Source organism: Gadus macrocephalus, chromosome 8 (genome assembly GCF_031168955.1).
Source record: "Gadus macrocephalus chromosome 8, ASM3116895v1".
Taxonomy (NCBI): Eukaryota; Metazoa; Chordata; class Actinopteri; order Gadiformes; family Gadidae; genus Gadus; species Gadus macrocephalus.
The window spans coordinates 9477257-9492252 of record NC_082389.1 but is presented as its reverse complement, the minus strand read 5'-3'; the positions used below and the strand labels follow the sequence as shown (position 1 = coordinate 9492252).

At 48.1% G+C, this 14996-nt stretch overlaps 1 protein-coding gene across 2 annotated transcripts in view; it reads left to right on the top strand.

The window, feature by feature from the left end:
• The window catches only part of retreg1 (reticulophagy regulator 1), a 15528-nt gene extending 771 nt beyond the window's left edge, over positions 1–14757 (top strand). Inside the window, exons 2-10 of one of the 2 annotated variants that reach the window (XM_060058679.1) lie at positions 1400–1509; positions 3455–3485; positions 10690–10807; positions 11231–11315; positions 11506–11628; positions 12129–12199; positions 12478–12601; positions 12694–14205; positions 14245–14757. In XM_060058679.1, coding sequence (XP_059914662.1) covers positions 1400–1509; positions 3455–3485; positions 10690–10807; positions 11231–11315; positions 11506–11628; positions 12129–12199; positions 12478–12601; positions 12694–13253 — 1222 coding nt within the window. In that variant the 3' untranslated portion in view covers positions 13254–14205; positions 14245–14757. Of the gene's footprint in view, positions 1–1399; positions 1510–3454; positions 3486–6497; positions 6772–10689; positions 10808–11230; positions 11316–11505; positions 11629–12128; positions 12200–12477; positions 12602–12693; positions 14206–14244 lie in introns of those variants that run through there. The other variant, XM_060058680.1, reaches the window with a different exon arrangement.
• Positions 14758–14996: the final 239 nt, after the last annotated feature.

Genomic DNA, 14996 nt, shown 5'->3' with positions numbered 1-14996 from the left:
GCCCATGTTTTGTTGTCAGGTAAAGTACTTCAGTTCACTACACTTCACCTCAGTGCCTGTATTTACTGGTATGATCACATGTAGTTCCTCATGTGATCACATGTAGTTCCTCATGTGATCACATGTCGTTCCCAATCTGATCACAAGTGACCTGTGGCCCCCTGCCATGACCTGCCCCCCTCCCCTCAGAGGGGCATCAGGTGCCCGGCGGGGGGGCTCGGCAAGGCTGGGGACGTGTGACGGACATGGTGGGCAGTGGGTGGGTGGTCACCTGTCACTAGGGTTACCTAGGTCAACCGTCGTCAGAGTTACCTAGGTCCCCTGTCGCAGGGTTACCTGGGTCAGCCGTAGTCAGGGTTACATAGGTCAACCGTCGTCAGGGTTACCTAGTACACCCGTCGTCAGGGTTACCTAGGTCAACCGTCGTCAGGGTTACCTAGTTCACCCGTCGTCAGGGTTACCTAGGTCACCCGTCGTCAGGGTTACCTAGGTCAACCGTCGTCAGGGTTATCTAGTTCACCCGTCGTCAGGGTTACCTAGGTCACCCGTCGTCAGGGTTACCTAGGTCAACCGTCGTCAGGGTTACCTAGTTCACCCGTCGTCAAGGTTACCTAGGTCACCCGTCGTCAGGGTTACCTAGGTCAACCGTCGTCAGGGTTGCGTAGGTCCCCTGTCGTCAGGGTTATGTAGCCGCGTGTGGGAGGCAGAGGGGAGGACAATGGTGGCAGAGTAAACTAGTTTGACTAGCTGGGCAGGACGCCATGGCTGCATGTTGTTCCTTTGTTCAACACCCAGCTGATGGAGGGAGGGAGGGGGGAGAGGGAGGGAGGGGGGGAAGAGGGGGGGAGAGGGAGGGAGGGATTAAAGATTAAAAGAGGTGAAATGCAGGAAGGAGGTAGACGGGATGGATGGAAAGAAGGAAAGGCAAACAGAGAACTAGCCTTAGAGAAAACAGATAGATATACAGAGAGACAAACATAGATATAGAGATAGACAGATGGATGTACAAACATAGATATAGAGATAGACAAACTTATAGATATACAAACATAGATACACAGATAGATGTGCAAACATAGATACACAGATAGATAAGATTAAATATGCAGATAGACAAACATAGATATACGGATAGACAAACATAGATATACAGATAGACAAACATAGAAAAACTGACTCACAAACATAGATAAACAGATAGATAGAGAAACAGATATACAGATAGACAAACATTGATAGATAAGCAGATAGATCTACAAACATGGATATACAGATAGACAAACAAATGTCGATAGATAGATATACCGATAGCAATATAGACAGATGGACAGACAAAGGAATAGATAGAGCCACCAGACAGGAAGCTGATGTCAAGTCTCTTGTGATGTACTTCCTGTAGGTTTGTGGCCTTCACCACAGGTCGGGTGTACTGTCTCCTCTCCCTCTCCCTGGCCGGGGCAGTCACCGTGGCGACTCTCAAAGAGGCGGTCATCTTGTCTGAATCCAGAGGTAGGATCACCACTCATGACACATGACTCCCATGATGCACTGCTCCATCGCAGATGCTGAGCCTTAAAAACGCCAAACCCTTAACTAAACATATGCACACACACACATGTTCCCATGCACGCACATACACTCTATAGATATAAATGACTTAAACCAAAACAGTTATAAGTTAAGTTCTATCCAATTGAAATGAAAATCTAAGAGGTAATGTTTAGGCAGTGTTTATAAGACGTTAATTACATCTTAGAGTATCAAGCCAGAATTCCACCAGTTATTGAAATAGTCAGACAGCATGCTTGGATTCATAGCCTACATCATCATGTGAATCCTATCTGGTACACCTCGAACGTGAACACAAACCCCTCATTTATCTCCTCTGCACTGGGAATGTGAGGAGCAGGTGTTACAGTAGCAGCCAGCACCAGAGCTCTGCAGGCGAGTTAGATGCTTATGTTCCAGCCTTTAATCACAGTTCCAGTCTCAAAGGGCATCTCAGACCTCACATTAAACAGTAGCCACGAACCCTTCTCCCTCTAAACCCAGAGGGTACAGACCCTGAGAATGAACCCAGGAGAGGGATCCCTGGTACATTGACCTTTAGGGCATTTAGTAGACGCTTTTATCCAAAGTGATACACAACAATATATCACTGTCTGTACAGTAAGGATGTTCATAGAAACAAGTGCCAAGAACTAACAATCGCTAGGTTAACCCATTCCCCGTATGCAACAAAGATAGATAGGATAAGAGGCTACACCATGCTAAGTACTAAAGATAGCCAGGATACGATGCTACACAATGCTAAGTACTAAAGAGAGCTAGGATAAGAGGCTACACAATGCTAAGTACTAAAGATAGCTAGGATAAGATGCTACACAATGCTACAAGTACTTTAGGTTAGCTTAGGTTAACCCAGTCACCATATACAACACAGATAGATGTCCTCCTCCCAGGACTAAGATGTTTGTTCCTCCAGGGAGGGGAAGGGAGCCCGGCTGAACGGACAGACATAATGGGAATGCACCAGACAGCTGGTTAGCAGAAACAACGTTTACGATTGTCAGTAGTTTGCGGTGCTGTTCCAGCTGTCCTGTTTAGTCCGGCCGTCAGAAGCAGGAAAAGCTGGCTTGACGGAAACAACACCTCGCCCCTCCCCAGCCAACAGCTGGCTGTTCTCCTCACACCACAGGTCAAGGCATAACTCCCGTCTTGTGACTGATCTGTAGCCATGCTAGATAGCAGGTAGCCCTCGCGTGTCCGATCAATACAGATCAGGGCATCTGAACAGCACTTGCTAATGCTGTGGTTTGTGCTGGGGAGTTTTATGTGCTCAGAAATTGCATTTGTTGTTGATGTAAGACTAACAGTGAGTAACAGTTTATCCAGCTATCTATCTTTGTATATAGGGTTAGCATATATATAGCTAGTTGGCCTACACGTCAGACGTGCCCTAAATTGTAATCACGTTAAGAGTGTTCTTAAACCTTTTCTTCCATCGGTTGTTCAACATGATAGCATGTCCAGTGGATTGGTTCCCTGACTCAGCCTGTGGGCAAATAGGAGAGAAAAATGTCCCTTAGAGCTGAAATGGCTCTCAGGGGAAAGGGACAGGGCAGGTTTGATGAAGGCCCCTTGATGGTGAGATGGTTTGAACATCTATCAACGATTCTTTATTCCATGTTCTGCTGACCTCTAGATCCTCCTATTTCTTATTCCTTGTCCTGAGTTTCTTTTCAGAGGTAGATTCTTAGTAAACAGCTCAACACGATAACATTACATTCAAGATGAATCCCATAATAAATGCTCACACCACTCAGCCACAAGGTCTGGATGAGAGGTCTTTTATGTTGGATAGATAACATAACGGGTAGAAACATCTTGAACGCTCGTTGGGTCGTACATGTCATGTCTGTCCTGGTCTGAAAGACGTCTCCTCTCTCCACAGTGTTGGACCTCTGGAGCCGAGTCACAAGACGGTACGTCTGCTCTTCCTCTTAGCCTCTGTACTGTCTAACCCAGGGGTCTCAAACTTACCTGGGGGCCGCTGGAGGTAGAGTCTGGGTCAGGCTGGGCCACATCAAGTATTCCACGTTAGATCACGTTGGCTATGTAATCGCTGACAACAGGGGACATTTCTTTGTGGTTGGTGGAAACTGGGACATTTTAGCGTCCTTTGGCTTTTGTCGGGACTCATGACACGCAACTCAAAATTGGGTCTGTCCCGGCAAACCCGGGACATCTGGTCACCCTATCACAAGTGATAAAAAAGCATGGCAAGTGACTCAGCAAAAATGTGCGTTTGACAACAACGTGCGGGCCGCACTAATACTAAACTTTAATGTCAAGTAGGGGGCCACAAAATATCATCCCGTGGGCCTCAATTGGCCCCCGGGCCGCGAGTTTGAGATCCCTGGTCTAACCCCTACTACTTGCTCCTAATGACCTGTCTTTGTACTGTCTAACCCTTACCTGCTCCTTAATGACCTTTCTCTGTACTGTCTAACCCCTACCTGCTCCTTAATGACCTGTCTCTGTACTGTCTAACCCCTACCTACTCCTTAAGGACCCGTCTCAGAATCCACTGTAAGATGCTTTGGATAATGTGTCTTCTGTTAAATGACTAAAGAGATGGTTTGTTAAAAAGTTTAATGTGTGTTAAATGTCAGCAGATGGGCATCATGGGAGATGATTTGTCACACAGCTGCCCAATGAAATTCCTTTACTAATACTAACATCGATGTGCTGGGATGGCATATAGACCTACAGACAGACAGACAGGCAGGCAGACAGCCAGACGGAAGAGAGGAAGGAACATTCTGATTGACAGAAAAAGTTACTGACAAAGACGTGTGTGTGTTTTCATCTCGAACGCCTCGTTATGCCACACACCACCACAAGGGGGAGCTGTTGGGCTGAAGCAAAACAGCTCTTACATACAAATAAGATATCAATGAGCTCATCGAAGTGCTTCAACCTATACATCCGAATACAGGATGCCTGTCTACCTACCTACCATTTACAATTGAGTGATTAGACAGACTCTTCAATACAACGCCACTGAGCGATAGATATAGACATAGAATCTAGTCTACATCTATTATAGATATAGATATAGGGTACACAGCTCATAGGAATATATGTCTATATGTTTATATCAATCTGTGTACCGATATCTGTATCTATATTTGTATATCTATAGGTCGTCACATGTTGTTGTCTGTCAGAGCTGTGTTGTGAGATACTGAGCGTCTGGCAAGGGCTCATGGGAGATACCTCTACCAAGGAAGCACGCTGACAGCTGCAGGTGTGTGTGTGTGTGTCTGCACAATAACACCAGCATTAGCATAGCTCACTCTGACGCTCCAGACACAAACATCCCCCGCTGCGAGGGGCTCCACAAGAGTAAACACACTCTCTCTCTCTCTCTCTCTCTCTCTCTCTCTCTCTCTCTCTCTCTCTCTCTCTCTCTCTCTCTCTCTCTCGATCGCTCTCTCTCTCTCTCTCTCTCTCTCTCTCTCTCTCTCTCGATCTCTCGAAATTTCTGAAAACATTACGCAACACGCCCTCAGATCTCAGTGAGACGGAATCCTGAGAGACCTGGCACACACACACTCACGAGCCACACTACACTTTCCTAATTTCTACTAAATGTGTCTACACATTCACTGTGTGTGTGTGTGTGTGTGTGTGTGTGTGTGTGTTTCTTATTGTGTTAGTGGTAAGTTTGTGTGTAGTGATAAGTGTGTGTATGTTCTTATTGTGTAAGTGGTGTGCTTACGTGTGTGTGTGTGTGTGTGTGTGAGTGTGTGTGTGTGTGTGTGTGTGTGTGTGTGTGTGTGTGTGTGGTTGTGTAGGATGACACAACTACTTGTTCACTAGCATAACAACTAAAAGTCCCCTCAAGATGCCTTCCAGCCAATCACATCCTTCCTCTCAAAGGATCAGCAGGTGTGGCTGATAAGGCTCGCCCTGATTGGTCAGTGGGTCCATGCCCAGAGCTCAGTACCGCGAATGTCGCCGTGACAACAGGCCTGGCTGCTGCGTCGATGACATCATAATGTTTCAGATACTAAACAAGAAGCCTGACAGACGGACAGGAAAGGTGTTCAAAACATGTAGAGACAAACACACCGGCAACTAGTCCGGTTAGCAATGTCGGACAATGTTCTATAATATGTCTGCTGAATTATCCCTTCAAAAGAGTATTCACCCTGAAGCAACTGTGTTTGATTACGCTAGTGCTAACGCTAGCGCCTGACAAAGCACTGTTACCCAACTTCTGAGAAAGCATCCGCCAGGACTGGTCTGTCCCTCCCCCCCACTCATCATAGGCTGGATGTTGTTGTTTATGCCCGAGTCGATGATGCAATCACAATGTTCCAATCAACCAATCAGCACTCACTGTTGACACGTACACACACACCTCCAAACCACGCCCACTGTAGGACATACCTTCACACCCGAGGCCTAACTATGCTGGGATCACTGTGCAGGTCACCCAGACCATGAATTAGCACAATTAGCGAGAAAGACAGAGAGGAGATGGAGAGATCAGAGAGAGAGACAGGGGGAGGAGGGAGAGAGAGAGAGAGAGGGAGAGAGAGAGAGAGAGAGAGAGAGAGAGAGAGAGAGAGAGAGAGAGAGAGAGAGAGAGAGAGAGAGAGAGAGAGAGAGAATGAACGGTCTCCTGAGTTCAGAGAGAGCTTTAGGAGGGCTGATCTCACCCAACACCCCCCCCCCCCCCCCCTGACCCCCTCACCACCCTTACACCAACCACCCCCCCACCCCCCCACCCCCCCAGCTCCCAGAACCCTCGTTTAAAGACCAACTCATAAACAGCACCTCGCTGAGCCCCTCTGTGTTGCCCCCTCCTTACCCCTTTTCCACCCCCCCTCCCCTCCGCCGCACCCCCCCCCCCCCCCCCCCCCCGGTAGGAATTCAGTGTGACCCGTCTATTTTTAGACAGGCTTGTTGAAATACCCGCGCTGGGGGGCTTGACGGCAGATAAACACAAGTTGCTTCGCGTCGAGTCACACGTACACAACCTCTGCCGGCACGACCCGCACGCCGGAACCTTCTGCTGGGATTACCTTCGTGGACCATCTCACTTTGCCGCCCAAGACAGACCCATCCTCCGTTTCTCCTCCGCCGTCTGGTCCTCCGATCCACGTGGTGGTCAAAACCTCGCCGTGAAGACAAACCGCCCTGAACCGGATCTCCTGAACCTCCTGGCCCAATGTCCTGCAAGGAGTCAGGGACGAGGTAGAGGATGGGAGCTGAGGGGTGGTCTGGTCAGCGAGGAGGTAGTCCCTCTGACCACTGACTGGTGTGTCTCAGCAGGACTGAGGAGGGGGCAGCATCTCTGAGTTTGTGTTCAGATCAGTAATGTGCTGAGGAGTAGTTCTGGTTGACTACATCAGGACTGAGGTGGGGCACCATCTCTGGGTGTATTGGATGCAGGCATGAGGTTGATGAAGCAGTGTTGTTCTGAAGGAGAGACAGGGTAGACCGATGAAGGCCGGGATAGAGAACATCCGGCCTGTGGCGGCATGTGGCTCAGGAGATAGAGCGGGTTGGCTGTTCGATCCCCGGCTCCTCTTTGTGTCGAGGTGGGCCTGAGCAAGACGCCTCACCCTGACTGCTCCTGACCAGCTGGCTGTCGCCCTGCATGGTTGACTCCGCCGTCCGTGCGTGAATTTGTGCATTGATGGGTGAATGTCAGGCAATATGTAAAGCACTTTGAGTGGCCACTGGTTAGAAAAGCATGGTATAAATGAAGTACATTTACCATTTTACATTGACAGGATCCATTTTGTTCTCATGGTTAGAGCTTTGCCTGTCGGCTCCGTGCTCAGGGCACCTTGAAATTGTTTATATTAAATAGTCAAGTATTACACAGTTGCAAGAAACTTTGTCCACGGGCTTCTAGCGGTTTCTATTCAGGTGCGCGTCTCCACGGTCGTGGGTCCTCTATACCCTGGGGTTCTGCTGAACCACTGTTTAGTGTTGATTAGGACTGCAGAGCACTGGGAAGTCGACTGTCAACACAGATCATAAACACACACTAGCTGCTTCAGAGGTCAAGTTACTGTGTCACACAAACACACACAAACATGCACACACACACACACACGCGCACAAACTATATTTACTTCCACACACGTGCTGAAACGCCTGGTATTGTGGCCTGCACTTGTCTGCCTGCTTCTATGTGTGAATAAATACATTGTAAATATTCTCCCATGCATAAATAGATATATTATAAATATATTTATAATATATAAATATCTATATTATTATGTATTATAAATATAGTGAGGCCTGTATTATACTCTATATTCAAACCCAGCCAGGGTAGGTCTGGAGCTCAGGGCGCGTGGGGTCACTAAGGGCCGAGGCTTCAGCAGCTCAGCTGATCAACAGCTGGTCCCGGGCAGGTTCAGACCAGACCCCGGACCCCTGTCTCCCCCACCAGACCCCCTGACCCCAGACCATCTGTCCCCCCCACCTGGTCCCCAATTCAACAGACCAGAGTCTAGAGTGCGGACCTCCTGGATCGAGACTCCTCTAGATCTCCAGACCTCCAGACTCCACCAGCAAATCTAAAGGAGGTCAGGTTGTCCATCTTGATCATGTGGTCTGTAATTGAGTCCTGTGATTGGACGTTGGGTTAGCTGGTCGGACAGTTGGTAGTTGGTCAACTGGTTGGTGGTCGGATTATTTATGTTGGATTGTGATTGGTTGGTTGGTTGGTCAGCTGGTCATGTTGTCGGCTGGTTTACCGGTCAGTAATGTGTGTAGTTGTTTGTGTGTTTTCGGTTGTCCAATACACATGTCCGACTGGTTGCCCTGGCGACGGACCGCCTTCCAGGAAGACGAAACCATAATCTGACCGCCATCGGCAGACGGACGTGTGATCAGAAGATCTTCCATGTCGCCTTTCCGGCTAACCACGTTCCAGAGAGGCTGCTGCCGGGGGCGCAGGGAGACGGAGAGGGAGGGGGGGAGTCAGGTGAATGGGTTCAGGAGGGAAGGGGGAGGGTGGGTTGGCTCAGCCACACGTAGCACCATGTGGTGGTTAGGTCTCCACCACTACAACAAGGCCAGGCCTGGTGCCAGTTTCCAGCCCGCTGGTGATGCCAGGGGTATTCTGGGACGCATGGAACATTGTTATGACTAATCAGGCCGCACTCAGTAAGTGGACTGGAATGCCACCAAACAGCTGTGTGTGCGTGGGTGTGTGTGTGTGTGTGTGCGTGTGTGTGTGTGTGTGTGTGTGTGTGTGTGTGTGTGTGTGTGTGTGTGTGTGTGTGTGTCTGTGTCTGTGTCTGTGTCTGTGTCTGTGTCTGTGTGTCTGTGTTTGTGTTGTCCTCTGAAAAGTGCCAAGTCACGTTCATGCCATCCTCAGTTGATCCCTTGCAGAGGCCTTTTCAGTTTGGACTACAGGGTAACTAATGGATTTTTGTGTACCAAACCTTCACTTCATCAATGACTATTTAGAAACGTGTCACTCTGCCTTGTAACTTTTACCTGTATATATTTAGCACTCAACAACCGACAAGCAGTAAAAAACAGCTGATAGAATCCTGGGCAGTAACCACGGCAACAAATGTGGCCTTTCACTATGGGAAGTTAACATAAACACCGTAAACGTCGCTGGTACACCAGCCAACACGGTCACACGGGCACGGTGTTATTACCAACCACTCGTACACACAAGGGCGTCCATTTTGTGCTTGACAGATGAAAAGGGGTCTTGTGAGTTCCTTAAGCTAGTGTGCTAGCATGCTAGGTTTTTAGAGGGACCTAAGCATGCTAGGCGTTTAGAGGGACCTGGTCATGCTAGGTTTTTACAGGGACCTGGTCATGCTAGGTGTTAACAGGGTTCTGGTCATGCTAGGTTTTGAAGATTTTATAAACATTTTTACTGGATCTTAGGACCACAGGTGGGAACCAAACTTGGGTCGCTACAAGGCCTATGTTGTTAGCACACTAACAGGGTTTAGCCCTCGAGCCACCGTTTTGTTGCCTTTCACTGGTTATGTTATTTGTAAACGTAGAATTAGTTAGTATTTGTAATTAGCAATCAATTCATGAAGTAAGAGTTCTTACTCTTAAAGATGCATGTAGTTTGTTTTCCGTTCTCTTATTTAGTTTTAGTTATAGATCACCACTGTTTTGGCGGGAAACTGAGACATTTTCCCGCCAAACTCTTTCCCGCCAATTCAATGTGGCTTATTTGGGACACGTTAAATTGTGGTCTAAATAGACCAACCGCGTTCCTTCGACTGTTGACACCATTGAAGGTTGTAATCTAAATACAGTTTGATCCTTGGCCCGACTTCAGTCAGAATCTCACTCTTAAAGATTGTTCTACTTTCCGATCACATGTCGATAATAAACCTCCACCGTTAAAGGTCCTTTAACCCCGTAGCTCCATGCCCATTCAGCGTTAGGTTATCTGCACTACATACATTGCTATATAGGGTATGTTGTGTCAGTTTTGGCACCGGTGAACGCACTGCTGTTGATATCGTGTTCCCTGGCCACGTGCACGCTCGTCTCACGCCCGCCATGCACGCCTCATATCACGCTCACCGTGCACATTAATACCTGGAAGTCGGCCGTCTCCTCGGGTTTCCGAGCTCCTCAGGCGTCGCGCTCTTCCTAGAAGTTTCCCCGGGTGCCTCTGACTGTTGTTGTGTCACCGGAACACCCTGATGACGTCATAGATCTCCTGGTCTATCACGGGTTGGGAGCTGATGGCCACGGCCTCATTAGGGATGGAGACATATAAGGGTCGCAGGAAACAAAGAATGTTATGTCGGATTATTAGAAGGGATAACAAAATGGATCTGATCTTAAACTATCCATCTTGACTTTGGGCTGATTTGTTTATTTCTTGGTATGTTTATGATGTGTGTGGGATGATGGTTCTACTACTGTGTCTATGATGTATGTGTGCTCTGAGATCTCATACCACTGTGTGTGTAGATGTTTGTGGGCTCTGACGTCTCATACCGCTGTGTGTGTAGATGTGTCTGGTTAGATGTGTTTGTGCTGACATGTCATACCGCTGTGTGTGTGTGTGTGTGTGTGTGTGTAGATGAGTGTGTCGATTTGTGCGTGCGTAGATGTTTGTGTGCTAACGTCTCATACTGCTGTGTGTTGCTCTGCCAGCTGGAAGCTGATGGACCCAGGGGAGTCTGGGGGGTCGGAGACAGAACCTCCCGTCAGCCAGGCCTTCAAGCTCTTCCTCCAGGAGACCTCCTCCTTCAAGCAGCAGAACCCCGGCAAGGTCAGAACCTCAGGGTCCAAACACATCTCCATGGTCTGAAGTACAGGGTCAGAACCACATCTCCAGTGTCAGGTCCGACCAACAACTACACCAGAAGGTCCAAATAGTGTCCACAGTCAAGCCTTTGCCAGGTACTCAAACAGGAACGTTGTACTGGATTCTGATTGGGTCCTGACAAGAATTGTTCTTACAAAGGCAAGACTAGGGAGATGGTTATGGAGATGGTTTTGGACCACACAAAAAGGTGCAAACACATGTCCATAGTCAAGGTTCTTCTGAAGGCTGGACTGGATTGGGGTTTGGACTGAACCAGATCGAGGCTTGGCCTTGTTTGTGGACACTCTGGTGAACCAGAACTCAGAATGAAGCCCTGTTGGCAGGACATGTTGGATATTAACGTGAGGTTCTCCATTTTTCTCCTAGTTTTGCTTGCTGGTCTGCAGCCTGTGCACCTTCTTCGCCGTCCTAGGGCGGTACATTCCAGGCATCGTTGTTTCCTATGTCCTAAGTATGACTTTCTTTTGTATTAAAAGTACAATTTTTCCTTGTATATTGTTAGTACAACATTTTTAGGGACATTTGTTTACCAATACCGATTGCTATACTCCCTACCTTCTGGGTCTGCCTTAAACTTCAAAGCCAATGACTTCCTGGTCAACACCTCCATTCTGACCCCTTCCTGTCACTGTCCCCTGCAGTACTAGGAGTCTTTCTGTGGCCCCTGATCTCCTCCCAGGAGTTTGCCTTGTGGCTGAAGCCAGTTCTGCAGAAGCTGGACTTCGGCGTAGGCCAGTTCCTCCAGAGGATCAAAGATAACCATGGTAACGTGATGAGGACTTCAGCCTCACGACAGCTTACAGACCTTCACTATTTACTACTATTTAGTCATTTGTACCCTTTAATCCAGAAAGACCCACAGTGGATAAAGATATAGGTAATGAAGAAGCAGGGAGGGGTCAGGATGCCTACGGATAGACATTGGGGATCAAACCTGGATCCTTAAGTCTGGGATTGAATCACCCTAACCACTTTAGATCTAGTTGGTAAATTCAATCTAGTAAAATAAATGAAGGAGATACTGGACCTTTCACGAAGAAGACTTTCACGTTCTGAACCTGAAAGTCGAATTACTAGTTAATACCAGGTTATATTGCTTTTGTATTCATAACTAGTATCTGCAACCTTCAGTATAGTACCAGCATCATACGTGTACGTACGGACAGACAAACTGAGTCTGACAGCTCCACCAAGCTCATGTCATTGTCTCGTTGTCTGTCCGCTGAGCCGGTAAATCCTGCTCAGACCCAATGTCTCCTTCCAGAGCGGAGACTGCTCCAGGCCACGTCGGAGAAGGAGAGCATCGAGGCGGACCTCTCCTCCCTGTTCCCCAAGGTCAGCTGACCCCCTCCCCCACCAATAACATTACACCGTCTGCTCACCGACAGAACCCTATTCCACCATGTCGTGTACAGTGAGCACAGCGGTGTGGTTTTCTCTGTTCAGTTGTCACCATCGCATACGATGGTGACCCTGGTGACCATCGGTTTCCACGGGAACAAACTTCATCTATTGTAAAGCTCCATCATAATGAACCTCAAAGCACCTTCCTGGCCGTGGTGTTGCGGGTGAGCGTTGAGGGCGGAGATAACATCTGTCTGCCTTCTCCCCAGCTGGACTCCACGGCCTGTAAGGAGATGTCCGTCTCAGACACAGAGGTCTCAGACGTCACCTGGACCGACAACGGGACCTTCAACCTGTCAGAGGGCCATACCCCGCAGACAGACAACTCAGAAGGTGTGTTCACCGACCCTCCGGTAGACACACACCCGCCTGTATCCTGTTTCTGACCCTCACCAACACTCGTGTTCCTTCTCCTCCAATAACAGACCTCGATAAGGAGGAAGCCTTCATCGGGGGCCTCCCAGAGTTCCCCTCGCTGGACAACGGCGCGGGAACAAACGGAGACGATGACGACGACCTCAGCATCGGCCTGCCCACCCCGCCCACGCGGGCCCGGCGGCCAATCAGGTCCAAGCACACCTCGGCGGCCCCGCCCCGCCGGGACCCCACCGACCAGGCCATGGACCTCGTCAACCAGATGGCGAGCGACGCCATCGCCGCCGCAGTAACGGCCGCCATCCAGGAGAGGATAGAAGCCGCTGTCGGCATGGCGATCCCCGCCGAAGTCCTGGCCATGTCTAGGTCTAGACGCCCAGAATGCAACACGGCCCTGCTGCCCATCGCGCTGGCGGGGGAGTCGGAGTCCGACAGCGAGGTGGAGGACTTTGAGCTACTGGACCAGTCGGAGCTGGAGCAGCTGGATAAGGAGCTGGGCCTGGCCGTCAGGAGCCAGCTGACCCAGGAGGAGGGGCCGAGTCCGGAGGCCACACCCGGCAACGAGGCCTCCTCCCCGGGGTTCTTCTCCAAGCTGCTGGGCCGCCACTGATGGAGGTGGAAGAGGTGGGAGAGGAGGGTACCGAGGACTTAAGGGGTGTGGGATGGGGGTTCTTCAGAGATAACCGCAGGCGATCATGGGAAGGAGACATCCACTTTTCACCTTTTTCCGCCGGAGACTTGGTTAAAGTTTGTGTCAGCCGTGTGCGGGTCTCTAAGATGAGGGGGGTATGATGTCAGGGTCACTTTGATAGATCGACTGGACATAGATTTATTAATCGGCTGTTTTAGGTGATGAGAGTTTTGGTGGTGAATTGATGTTGCTGTTAACATTTTCAATGCCTCTTTAAGTCGTTGTAATTGACTACCATTGATTGTAGCTTGATGGAAGTTTGGACTACAAATAAAACGTTTTTCAGTGTTACAGTCATCTTAAAGACGGTACTACGGGTTGTTTGTAATTCTAGCGGTACAGATGTACATCCACCGTGATGTGTCATCATTCATTGGCTTTGTGTTGAGGAGCTAGGGTTCTGTCCAATAACATCGCTGCTGATCCAAGGTGTGAGAGTTGACACCTTATGCGTCCAACATGCTAATCGACTACATCCCCCAGAATTCCACAGCCATATTTCACCTGAAATACAGTTTGACCATCACCTGTGGTTCTCACGTAACCAGCCTCATGAAACAAACTCATAACCGACGTAGGCTGGTGTGAGGCACGAGAAATAATGAAAGATGTTAGACAACGGTTATTTTATATTTTTGTGTTTTTTATTTATGTATGCTTTCTTTTTAGTTGAGAGCCTTGGTTTTCCATATGACATGCAGCGAGGTCTCCTCATATTATGCATGTGATTCTCATTCAGCCATAAACTTACATTACACTTACATTTTGGTTTGGTGTTGTTGCGAGAGAGCTACATGGGAAGGACCATGCATTACCTGGTTTATTATCATTTGCATCAGTGACCTGTCCATCACCATGATCAAACATCTTGGTGATGGACAGGTCACTGATGCAAATGATAATAAACCAGGTCGACCAGACCATAGTTTGCGGTGTCATTGGGAGATTTTTTGGCCACAGCCTCCTTGTTGAGGACAAGAAGAAAACATTGAGCCAGGGATCGAGTTAAAATGGTCGCCTCTGTCGCCTTGGTTATTCAAACTATAACAGTGTCTTCTTCTGCCGTCCAAACATATGTAGATCCGTGCCTTGGACAATACAAGGTGTTACTTTTACCAAAAAGACACGCTGTATTCTAAAACCCTTTTAATGAATCCCTTACTTAACGTTAAAGATCAGCTCACTTTTTTTTTGCAAGGTCACTCTATGCTGATGATCATTCACCTGTTAAATCCCACAAAGGTTTTGAGTTTATTTTAACAAATCCTATCTGCCTCTAATCGTTCGGCCTTACAGTGAACAGAATATCTACTCCACATGTCCAATATCTTGTGAGTTCCAAACCTACATTCTAAATGCTAATCATAGTTATATATATGTATGTAACTGATCTCTAAACTGTCAATAAAATAATCAAATTACACGTGTTGTACTTTTAGTTTGGGGTGAACATTTAACAAATATTTCTTTGAATATATGCAAATCTCTAAGAAAATGTACAAGTAAAGGCCTGCCATTAGACTTTAGCATGGGAGCCAGCTGGTAGCGCTTGGCAGTGAGTTGAAATGTATGTCATTAATATCTCTGTATAAATGTTATATTTATCATACAGGTGATGAATTGAAGCAAAATTATACAAAACAGTGTGAGAATAATAAGGGC